Raw genomic sequence first — 12,545 nt, 5'->3', positions numbered from 1 at the left:
GGAATGTTGTCTGGTCCAGCAGCTTTCCATGGGTTGACCTTGCCTAACTCTCTTCACGTCGGCCACTGCAAGACACGGCACCTGAGTTTCCCTGTTATGGGAAGCAATGAGACCCCACTGTAATGACCATGGTTGTCATGTCTCCTAGCTCGAAGACAGGCACAATTACAGCATTACTGTTGTCTGCTGGAATATGATCCTCATCCTGGGGGGTGGGGGGTGGATCTGTCAGTGAAACTCTTCTTGGCCAACCATGAGTTCAGTGAGGACATCACCTGCTCCCAATACCTTGTTGTTTTTGAGTTCGGACGCAGCTTTCTGAACCTCTTGTTGGTCAGTTGTGGCAGCAAGGCTCAGGACGCAGTGAGGCAGCACAGTTAGCATAGCTGTTAGAACAACGCTGTTACAGCGCCAACGATCAAGACCAGAGTTCAAATCCCATGCTGTCTGTAAGGACATTTTCACCATGTTTGCGTGGGTTTCTTCCGAGTGCTCAGTTTCCTCCCACCCTTCAAAAATGTACCAGGGGTAATAGGTTAATTGGGTGTAATTGGGCTGTACGGGTCTGTGGGCTGAAACAGCCTGTTACCATGCTGTAGGTCTAAATTTAAACTTAAAAAACACTGAGTTGGTGGCACAACAGTTCTAGGGCTTCCTGTGGAAAAATCGCAGACTAACTTTTTACCGGATTCATCCAGGGTCACATCTTGAAGATAGAGACCAGAATCGATCCAGCAATACTATTTGAGATCAGGATTGCTGTGCTGTGCACAAGGCTTGGTAATGAAATCGATGGCAGTAGCTGTATATAAGGCGTCAATCTCATGCCTAGATAGGGCATTTGTTCTCCTCGGATGTGCCGTACATCTAATGAAAACTGTAAGATAAAGTCCAAGTGCCAAATCTCTCTAGGCGAGTCGCGATGTGTGCTTGTACTCATGGTATGCATAAGAAGCTGTGATCTGTATAAAGGGTGAAAGGACAACCTTCCAATAAAAAAGCAGAAATGCTTCACTGTGAGACAGATGGCTGAGTTCTCAACCAAACGCACTACACTGTGCTTGAGCCGGTTACAACTTGGCTAAAATAAAACGCCAAGGGTTCCAATTGCCCACAGAGTCATTGTTTAACATTGCTCCCACAGCACTGACAGATGCATCTATGGTAAGTGAGAGCAAGGTGTTGGGCTTTTGATGTACAAGCATTGTAGCGTTTGCAAGTGCAATCTTCACATAGTTGAAAGGATGCACAATATCGTCACCAAAAGTTGATGGTATTTTGGATAGGGAATTATCGGATCCTTTTAATAGTTCAGTAAGGGGCAACAGCATTCAGCAGGAATCAGCAATAAAAATTCATCATACCGATAAAACGTCACAACTTTCTCAAATTTCTCACACTTTCGATTCATTGGGCAAAATACCATGTTGTGTAACTCTACATCCCAAAAATAAAAGATCAGCAGCACCAAAAATGCATTTACCTGGATTAATCACAATGCCAAACTTATCAAGCCTCTGAAACAATGGGATAAGGTGGCGCTTGTGCTCTTCTTCATTCACACCTGCGACCAGAATATTGTCGATGTAAACAAGCACAAAATCAGGGCCAGTGAGTACATGGTCCATAAACTGCTGGAATGTCTGAGCTGCGATCCGCATACCAAATGGCATGTGCAGAAACTCAAACGGCACAGGGTCATTACTGCCATCTTAGTGACATCAGAAGGCTCAGCTGGAATCTGATAGTTGTACTAGGTCAATTTTCCCAAATACATATTAGCTAAGGAGGTTTGCTGAAAAGTCTTGGAAATTGGGGATGTTATATCGATCAGGCACAGTAGAATTGTTCAGGGCATGATTATCACCACAAGGCCACCAATTCCCAGGAGGATTTTTTGGAACCATATGCAAAGGTGAAGCCCAGCAGCTGTCAGATCTGCAGACTAGGCCCAACTCTTGCATGTGGTCGAATTCTGATTTCATGATTTTTAAGGCGGTCCAGGGGTAATCTATGAGGCCGGGCTACCACAGGAGGACCCTGAGCCTCTATATTGTGGTCACTGTATGTCAAATTCCTTAGAAAAGTGATGTTGATAATATTCACTGCCCTATCCACATCAACCACATTTGTCATCTCCAAAAAAGCTCAATGAAAGTGGTAATGCCCTTCACAACGCCAGGTTGACTGTTACTAATCTTGGCCTTGTTTGTCCAAAGGTGAATAGTTCCTATCTCTATCCTTTCCAGTAGCTTCCCTACCAGCCACATGGGATTTACTGGCCAATAATTTCCTGGTTGATCCATTTTTCCCCTCTTGAACAAAGTTACAGCATTGGCCTGGCTCCAGTCCTCTGGACCCTCTCCAGTTGCTAGTGAGGTTGCAAAGATTTTTGCTAATGGCCACACACAATCTCTTAATTTGCCTCTTTCAATAGCCAGGTTACCTCCTGTCAGACACAGAAGCCGTGTAACTTAATGATCCTCGAATGTCCGAACACCACCTTTGATCACACAGTGCACTGACATTATGCTCCTTGTCAATATCCATGGTGAATTCCGAAGCAAAATATCCATTTAGTCCCTAGCCTCATTCTTCTGATTCCAAGCATAAATTTCCTTGTCCTTGAGTGATCTTATCCTCTCCCCCTGATCCTCCTGTCTGGAATGGAAGACTGTCGAAAATGCATTGAGATTTTTTTTAAATCTTGCTAGCCAACGATACTTCATGGCCCCTTTCGTCTTCTGAATCCCCTTCTTTCTTGGAACCCAACAGCTTCCACTGTGACCCCAGATGGTGCTCCAGATCCCCTTCTGATCATGGATTCTTGAACCTGTCACGTGCCTTCGTTTTCTTGACTCAGTTCATGATCTGGGTGCACGTAACAAATTCAGTCAGATGTTGTCAGGGCAATGATTTCTGGGATCTGTTGTTCAGCAGCATTGAAGTTGAACACTAGGTGCTAAAGTTGAACCCAAACAGCAGGCATGCTGAAACAAACAGATTAGGCTCCAGTGTAGAATTGTCAGTGCCCAGTGCTGCAAGAAATATTACAGATCAATGCCAGAGAGTTTCCTCTTGTGGTACAATTGAAGCCTGGAAACCCATTATCTTCCACAGCTACCAGGTCAACATCATCCACTACTCTGTCCCCTATAAGGATACCATCTCTCTGTCTCTCTCTCTTCATCTCTGTCACATTTGTTCTCAAGATGAGACTTTCCATTTCAGGACATCTCTTCCATTTCCTGCTCTCTCACCCTTCGCATCCCCAGGCCTAGCATGGGGAGAGTTCCCTTGGTCCTTCACCCTGCTAGTCTCCACGAGCAGTGCATCATTCCTTGATGTTTTGCCAGCTGCAATGCAATACCACTGCTAGTCATATCTTTCCCTCCCCACTCCCTTCTGTATTCTGCATCCCTGGTCTGCTCATCACTCCCTACCCTTCTTTCTTGGAACCCAACAGCTTCCACTGTGACCCCAGATGGTGCCACACGTGGCTCAACAACTCTCCCTCGCCTCCAACCAGGGAATTCAACAACCCCTGGCCAAGTGATTCAATTGCACTTTCCCCAATCTCCTCAATTCCATTCAGTGCTCTTAACATTGTATGTCCAATACCGAGACCAACTACAGATGAGGTGACTGCTTGACTTCACACCCATGGCAAAGGCCATCTGGAGCTCCTGCCAAAAAGCCATTCGAACTCCCCTCTCTGTTCCTGCACTGACCTGGAAAAGTAAGCCAAATGTAAATTAGATGAACAGTACCTTAATTCCACCTGGGTTATCCAAGTTCAGGTAAAACCTCCTCACTCCTTCCTTCTCTCCTGATCCACCCAAGTCCTCCCTCACACACCTTCCTTGCCAAGCCACACCCGCACCCCTGTGTTACCAACCTCCTTTCCCCAACCCCCCACCTGATTCTACCTGCCCATTCCCTACATAATCCTCCCATTGGGTGCCTGACCCTTAACCCTCTGCTTCCCAGTTCCTCTCATCCCTCCCTTATCTGCTTCCAATATTCCTTTCTCATCGGATTCCAAAACCTGTGACCTTTTTGACATCTCCTCTACTCACCTACCAGCCTCTGTCACAACCTCCTCCACTCTTTCCTCCCCCACATGACTCCATCTGCCAATTAATTCCTCCCTGGCTATCGCTTGGCAGCCCCTATTTAATCCCTCCATTTTTTTTTCTACTGGCGACCTCCTTTCCACTCTCAGCCTTGATGTGGGGTTTTCACTTGAAATAGCAACGGTCTCTTTTTCTCTGCTGCCTGATTTGCTGAGTTCCTCCAGCAGTTTGTTTTTGCTCCTGATGGTGTAAGTGACTTGAGTAGTGATGTCACAACGTTTACAAGTCTGAGGCAACATGAATTGGGCATGAAGGGGGTGGAGACGAGAGGATTAGTGAAAGTAGCACAGGTTGATCGTGCAACCTGACAATTAGCAGAGATGGTTAAGGACCAAGCACCAGAGATGTCCTTGGATTAGGACACACTTCAGGACATGTGGACAGAGGAATATAGGGGAGGTGTAGGCCTGAACCACAGAGAAACATGGGATTCAACACAGCAGAATGAAGGAAATGAGATGGCACAGATCGTAACAGCAGAGAAGCATGTGGAGAGTCTGTGAGACCACACAGCCAAGAATGAAACATCTTGGAGGGTTTTTGGAGGTCATGTTGCAAATAGGTGCAGTAATGAAACTATTTTGAGCATGGGAAAACCCAGAGCTGTTGATTACTTTCCCACAATTCCTTGGGAGCATAATTTACCTTACCGCACCTTCTCCCAGACGGTATCCTTGGCCCAACTGTCTTCACCTGCTTCACCAATGACCCCACCCCCCCCTTTCCATCATCAGGTCAGAAACAGGTGTTAAATAATTTTCAAATCCGTTTGCAACTCCACAGAAAATCACTGACACTAACACGCTGCATGCATTGGAACTCAGTTTGCATTCAGGCTGAGAATTAGCCACTGACCTTTGTGCCACAATAGCACTATATAATGACCATTTCCAACGAGGGAGAGTCCAGTCATTGGATCTCGAGAACCACACCTCCAGTGGAGAATTGTAAGAGTACTGTGGCTTCAGGAACAGGCCCAGCATTGGCCATCCTCCAAGGAAATAGGCCTCCAAATACCATTCACAAACTTCCCAAATTTGTGGTGCCCTGATGTTGAAGACCTTGATAGCATTTGGGACAGAGTGGTGGTGAATGCTGCATGGACCCTTGCATTTCCCCTGCATCGTAGACTCCCTGCAGTTAAAGTGAACACAAGTCTTCAAACGACCTCCAACACACTGATCAATAAAGGGCAGGCACAGGGGAGCATTGCCACTTGCAAGTTCCCTTGAAGTCACTCACCAACCTGGCTTGGAAGCAGGCTGTTGTTCTTCCATCAGTGTTGGACCTAAATTATGGAACTCCTTGACCAACAACAGAATGAAGGAGAGGTGGTTCACTGCCATGTTTGTCACTGTTTCCAAACAAACTCACAAGTTTGGGTTGCTGCCCTGGTGTGGAATCATTCACTCTGGCACCAAATCAATTGTGTGCCTGTGAGCCACACTGGGAATTCCATTAGATGTCAGGATTTTATCTCAGTGAAAAGGGTCACCTATTCAAGACTGAGATGGGAAAGAACTTCTCTCAGCAGCTTCGGATCTCTGGATGCAGAACACATCAGTATCATTAGGATTGAAGTGGGTTTTTGAGCAGTACAGGACTAGAGGTTTAAGACCACTGGTCAGAAAAGTAGAGTTGAGGCCAATTAATCATGTTATCCATGATCTTAAACAGTGGGACAGGTTGGAGGAGGATGTGTGGCCTGTTCCTCCCACTACTCCATTTCTTACAGAATCAATAAGATTTTACCAAAGACAAATTCATTCTCCACTGATCGAAGGACTTAGCAGTGAATTACTTTTCTATTCTGGACTGATTACTCTGGCAGGTTAAAACAAAATAATTTGATCTATTCAATCCAAAGCAAGCTGCCAGTGTTATGTTGCAGACCAGCAGCAATGGAAATCCACCAAGGCAGTGTTATTTATTTCTTTTAAAACACCATTTTTATTAATAACTACTAATAATATAACACGTTAGTTAAATCAAACCCAATGATGTGCGAATAAGTGTGTGTGTGTGTGTGTGTGTGTGTGTGTGTGTGTCTGTGTGTGTGTGTGTGTGTTTGTAAAATACCCAAACTATTACAGCTTAGGCACAATTCTGGAAAGTCATTCCAAAGTTCAGTTTTAGAAATCCATTGTCAAAATGTAGGTTTTTAAGCTGATGCACAGAAGTAATCACGAAGGAGATGGGAGAGACTGAGTGACCAAACTGCCAAAAACGCACAAATCCTCATTAAGTTTCTTTCAGAGAAATATACGGTTGTCACAACTCTGCTTTTCCTCGCATGACTTCCACCATGCTTCCAAAACTCAGGTATGAGTCCATCAAAATGACCATTACTTTGGTCACGATCCAATGCAGCAATTCTCCTTTTCCTGACGGGGAGAATCAGCCGAATTGTCCATTATCACATAGAGTCATTCCTGCTTTGTGTTCGATGAGATGGCCGCTGGTCAATAATGAATCCTGTTTCATTCAGTGTTCCACACACTGACTCTCCCACCACCTGTGCCCCTGGAAAAAACAACAGATGTTCTTTCTCCTCTCCAAAGTCGTGAATTTGAATACAGTCTGTACTAGCTGTTGCCACCCAGTCTCTCCACAGCTGTGAATGGTTGCAGCCTGTACTCACCCTTAAAGCAATACTCATACTAAATGAACTCAGAGCTTGTAATACCAGAAAGCGAAGTTGATCTCCGAGCTGTTTTTACTCACTCCTGCTGTGTTCTACTGCCACTTTGTTCTGTGACTTACTTTAAACCTGTCTCCCGTTTTGTCAGCTCAAAGGGAACATAAATTATGTTCATCTACACACATGACAATAGAACAGCTCTACAGCATCACTGCCTTGATAAATTTACAAGCTGCAAAGGTAATATTAAATGCACTATTATGGAAAATGAAATCACCTTGATTTGAATTTTGAATCATTCAGTTCATGAACTTCAATGTGTCTCTTACTTTTCAAATTCATTTTCTTTGTGAAATATGTCTTTTCTGAAAATTAAGCATTTTTCAACACCTACTTACAAGCAGGCTGGAGAATAAAAGCAGAGTAGATATGATGAATAAATCAGAGAGATCTTTCTCACTCTTGCACACTCGCATTTAAAGTGATAAATTAAAGTGATACTTGTCGAATGCAGTGAACTTTGAGGAATTATAAACTACCAGGAGATTGAGACTCTCAAAGAAATTATCAAACTTCTAACGGTTATCAAATGGAACGGGCCCAAGTGCAACAAACAGGATTCCAAGTTCTGGAAACGTTTACAGTATGAGATGCCCTTTAAGAGGACAGAGCCAATCTCTTATGAGCAGGTTTTGGATGCTAGCGAGCAGGGCCCATTTGGGGAACTGCAGACTGTGTCTGCCATCTCCATGGCAGCAGCGGCCTCCACTGCTCTGGCTGCTGCCCATCCAGACCTCCGCTCCACCTTCCACAACGTCTACCACACGCATTACTATCGGAGCTACAAGTACAATGTACCTCCTGCGAGTGGCATAATGCCCTTTACCTCACTGGGTAATCAACACACATACTGGAACATCCCCATCACCGATTAACGACCAAAAGCCCCACAGCAAAATAAACTGCTGTTGCTGAGCCTCCCAAGTGTGGACTGCTGTTGGCTGTTTCAACTTCAGGGCACAGCGCTTGTATCTGCAGATAACTACTGTCTATCATCAACACAATGCCTAATTTCAAAGGAACACAATGTGCCAAGATGAGACAATTAGCCACTAATCATCTCAAGTTTCACATTCAAATTCATTTATTTTCTGAAATCCTATTGTCTTATAAGTGAAGACACACATTTTTTTTAAGAAATGGGCTGTTTGAAATGCTTTGTATTGATTTCAGTGTAAATTTCCAGTCTCCAAAAACAGCAAATAAGGGCAACAAAGAATGTTTTCCTTTGCCAAAATCCAAATCTGTAACATATGATATTGTCGTCATTTCTAATTTATCCTGTGCATCAGGCATTCTGACCAGTTTACTTTGACTCTTCTTTGTGGTTAGTCTATGCACCACTATTTTCTCGAATATGCATGGGATTAAAAGGTGCAAAGAAAACAAAGAGTCGCGCTTATTTTGGATCTTTTCCATCCAAAGGATGTCCCCCATCCTTTGGTGCCAGAAGTACAACTGGCTTGTTCAAAGCCCTTTCTTCCAAACAGCAATGAGATGATGAATTTGTTTGCATGATATTGATGAAGGGAGAAATATTCACCAAAACACCCTGGAGCAAAATTTGATCCACTTCAAAACCAACCCATGAGTCATTAAATTTTGTCTCAAAATGTTTTTGGCTAGCACCTCATGACATTGTGTTAAAGACACTTAGTTGTTGAAGATATATTTTGTGGGGTTTTTCTGTGTACATTTGAAAGAGCAGCCAGGACTTCGGTTATTGGTATCATCTGAAAAATATTGTGGTGTTCCCTCAATTTTCGACTGTACTGTCAGGCTGGAAGTTACTGTATGTCACTGGATCAACCTCTTGATCTTCTGGAACTGAGGGTGCTGGGTGGGCAAATGGGATCATAACGCTAACTGGACCCTCATTGTCCTTCTGCTCTTCAGCATTGAAATGTTGGTCAGCTCCCAACAAAGTGCTGGTCATCTCATGAAGTCTATGACCGTAGCGACAAAGAAGAACCTGTCACTGAACTTGGTGGGGGGGGGGGGGGTAATTAAGGCCTGAAAAGTTAAAAAAAAGCCAGAATTAATGTAGTTTGAAAAGGATTCTTTGGAGGCCAAGAGAAGCTGAGGTCCTCTCAGCCCTTCAGCCATCCCATCACCAGTCCTCAGCTGCCTTCACTGGGACTGCTCCATCCAGTGGGTCCTCATCTGGTGTCTTCCATCACACACAGCTGACTTGCGTCAACTGACCTGATGTCATTGATTCAGTCAGAGATGCTCCATTTACATTGATCTCTCGAATTTAAATAGTCAAGACATCGTGTAAGTGACAAGGAAATGAATGTTAACATCACCTCACTATGATTACTGAGATTTTCTTGTGATTTTCTTTCAAACAAATTTAACAAGGTACAGTGGTGCAGGAGATGGTCATCAGTGATGAATACTATGAGGGTACAATTTTACCAAGCATTTGGCAGAAAGGCGATTGGTTTGAACTATTCACCCGGTGTTGGTTTGCTTTCGACTGAATGCCGTGCAATGGAAACCAGGCATTGTGTTAAATAGGTATTCTACCTCAACAGGAAAGTTAAGCTCAATGCTTCCCGTTGCCTCAAACAAACTCTGAAGTGTTCCTCCAATCAAAGGTGTAAATTGTCTGATTAACCTGAGTGCTGTGGAGCAGCAGGAATAGAAAGGATTCCAAGCGCCCCCCAAAAAACAATGACAAAAGTTATTCCTGACTTCAATTCATAAAGAGATATTTGCATGCGCACTTGTCAATTAAAGCCAGTGGTGATGAGGAAAATTTCCCCCAGCTAACGTAAATTCAATCGCTTTAATCATTGTCACTTTTGGAAATCTTCCCTCACTTAATTGCAATGCAATGCTGTGCAATGATTGGGAGAAACCATGCTTAAGTGCAAAATCGGAAGGTATTGTGTATGTCGTGACAATGTTCTGCCTACCACTTGTAAAAGGACCTGTCCTACTTTACTTTCAGCTTATGTCGAAGATGTGGCTCGATGCATTGATCAAAGCAAGAGGCTCATCATCGTTCTGACCCCCAACTACGTTATAAGAAGAGGCTGGAGTATCTTTGAACTGGAAAACAGACTGCGCAACATGTTGGTCACAGGTGAAATTAAAGTGATACTTATCGAATGCAGTGAACTTCGAGGAATTATAAACTACCAGGAGATTGAGGCTCTCAAAGAAATGATCAAACTTCTGACGGTTATCAAATGGAACGGGCCCAAGTGCAACAAACTGGATTCCAAGTTCTGGAAACGTTTACAGTATGAGATGCCCTTTAAGAGGATAGAGCCAATCTCTAATGAGCAGGTTTTGGATGCTAGTGAGCAGGGCCCATTCGGGGAACTGCAGACTGTGTCTGCCATCTCCATGGCAGCAGCGACCTCCACTGCTCTGGCCACTGCCCATCCGGACCTCCGCTCCACCTTCCACAACACCTACCACACGCAGATGCGGCACAAGCATTACTATCGGAGCTACGAGTACGATGTACCTCCCACGAGTGGCATAATGCCCTTTACCGCTCTGGGTAATCAACACACATACTGCAACATCCCCATGACACTGATTAACGGCCAAAGGCCCCACAGCAAAATGAACAAGGAGCCAACTCCAGATGAAGTGCACACAAACAGTGCAGTGTTACCACTTCTGCCAAGGGAGACCAGTGTGTCCAGTGTCATTTGGTAACAACTCATGGGGTGGTTTGATCCCCATCAGGTTACACAGTCTGGTGCCTGGGACCATGGCCTTGACTGCTGCTGTTATACAAAAAGAAATATGAAAACACAGGGTCTTGTAGATAAGTAATTTGTTTGTAACATCTGAGTCTTCCTGTTCTATCCTTGCCTCTCCTACATTGTTTCTATGTTCTACGTGATTAGAACTGCTCCTGGGACTTTTAAGGGGACTGGCAAGTTTATTCATAATTAATGTAGATGGACATGGCTTGGTTTTGACATTTTACTGGTATGCTTTTGCTGGGTTGTGTGATTTAAAAACAAGTGTGAGTTTATTTTCAGTTTTCATTCCAGATAAAAGATAATGACGTAAAACCACAGTTCAGTTTCCTGAAATGTGATTTGTTGAGGGTGTGTGCATTATTACATTACATATTAAATCGTAGACATTATATATCAAAGAGACTAAACACTCAAGTGTACCTGGGAGGTGATGTTTTCACTTCTGTATCATTACAGGGCAGTCTGAAGTACACATTTAATGTCAGATATTCACTGAAAGAACTTTAATGATCATTAATGTTGATGAAAAGTTATAAAGTAGAAGATTAAGAGATGAAGTAGATCTAGTCCTAGTGCAAACCATGGAAAGTCACAAGATAATCATATTTTTATTAATAATAAATTTCTCTTATGCATTCAGATAGCTATCATCTTTAAAAAAGAATTTGCTGGCAAAAATTAGCTCCTAATAATGACTAACAGAGAAGACTATTTAGGTGGAAATTTATACCCTAGTACAACAGTAGATTAGTCTTCCAAACAGGTGAGAACGTTGTGCAAAGCCAAGTTGCACCTTTCACAGGAAAATGCACTTTGATGAAAGCTTTTTACCTTTGACATCAGTGCACTTTGCCCATAAAAAAAATGAGAAGAAAAACTGTTGATACATATTATTTTGCTTAAATGCTTTGTCTAAAGATGGTTAGGGCCATTTCTACCTCTACGATAATAAATGGTAATTCAGAAGAAAAAGACTGTGTTTTTTTTTGTGTTTTTGCTGCAGATGTTACCATTTGTTGTCACATAGACATATTACACTGAGAATTGGAGCAACGTCTTTTTTTTTGTGTGTTTTTACTTGGTCATTATTCGTTTTCATTTCCTTGTGGGCCAGTTTATAGTGCTGTTCAATGCCTCATTTCATCCCATGCATCATTTTATTCTATGGATTCCATAAACAGCATCCCACTGGCTTGTTTGGTGTTTTAAAATTAAAACTTTTTTTTTGCCAAATGTTGTTTTCAGCTTCATCCATTCCCCACAGATTTCTGCCCATGGTTTTAAAAAGAAAGGTACTGATAAAGCGTTGGAATGTTTTCATTTGTTTCATGGAATTTGTTTTTATATCATCAAAAGAAATGACCTATTTGTCAACACAGCATTTTGTTGATTGTGTCTGAACAGCCAAAATACCAAAAAGCATGGTTATGTCCTCTAACAGCATGCTCTGTTATAAACACTTGGAAGTCTATGTTTTTCACAATCTCAGCATGCATTCCTTGTTATTGACAATCATTAGCTCTTAATAATTCTTCTGGTGCCACTAAGTAGTTAATTGGAATTGGGGTAGTCAGCAATGATATTTATAACAAAAGAATTCCTTTTTATGGAGAAAGGAGTGTAAAATGTACAATCCAAAGGGTTCCATAGTGGAAGAGATTGAATATATTGTTTTATTTTCAGAATTTCTAGTGTAAAATTAAGGCAGTGATATTTGTCTTGCAAAACTAGCTGGTCTCGATTGCTGATGTATTTGAAAAGTAGACACACAACTATATTTCTATTTCAATTTCCTTTATTTGTATTTGGCTTCATTCATCCAGCCCCTAAAGGTTAAATCAATGCCTTTCTTCCAGCATTGATCATAATTTCTGTTTGAGGGTGGGAAATGTGTCGAAGCCTTCAGTGTGCCAAGTCAGAAATAATAAAACTCCTGCCTCACCTTGTTTGTTGTATCCCAGGTGCCATCCCTCA

At 42.8% G+C, this 12,545-nt stretch overlaps 1 protein-coding gene across 4 annotated transcripts in view; it reads left to right on the top strand.

Annotated features, from left to right (window-relative positions):
• LOC138738944 (interleukin-1 receptor accessory protein-like 1) overlaps nt 1–11,543 on the top strand; it is a 1,251,110-nt gene extending 1,239,567 nt beyond the window's left edge. For all 4 annotated transcript variants that reach the window (XM_069890175.1, XM_069890174.1, XM_069890172.1 and 1 more), the window contains one exon: nt 9,797–11,543. In XM_069890175.1, the coding sequence (XP_069746276.1) occupies nt 9,797–10,518 (722 nt within the window). In that variant the 3' untranslated portion in view covers nt 10,519–11,543. The remainder of the gene's footprint in view (nt 1–9,796) is intronic.
• The last annotated feature ends 1,002 nt before the right edge of the window (nt 11,544–12,545 follow it).

This window comes from Narcine bancroftii, chromosome 7, assembly GCF_036971445.1.
Source record: "Narcine bancroftii isolate sNarBan1 chromosome 7, sNarBan1.hap1, whole genome shotgun sequence".
Taxonomy (NCBI): Eukaryota; Metazoa; Chordata; class Chondrichthyes; order Torpediniformes; family Narcinidae; genus Narcine; species Narcine bancroftii.
Note: the sequence above shows the minus strand (reverse complement) of the source record. Positions and strands in the feature narration are given on the sequence as shown.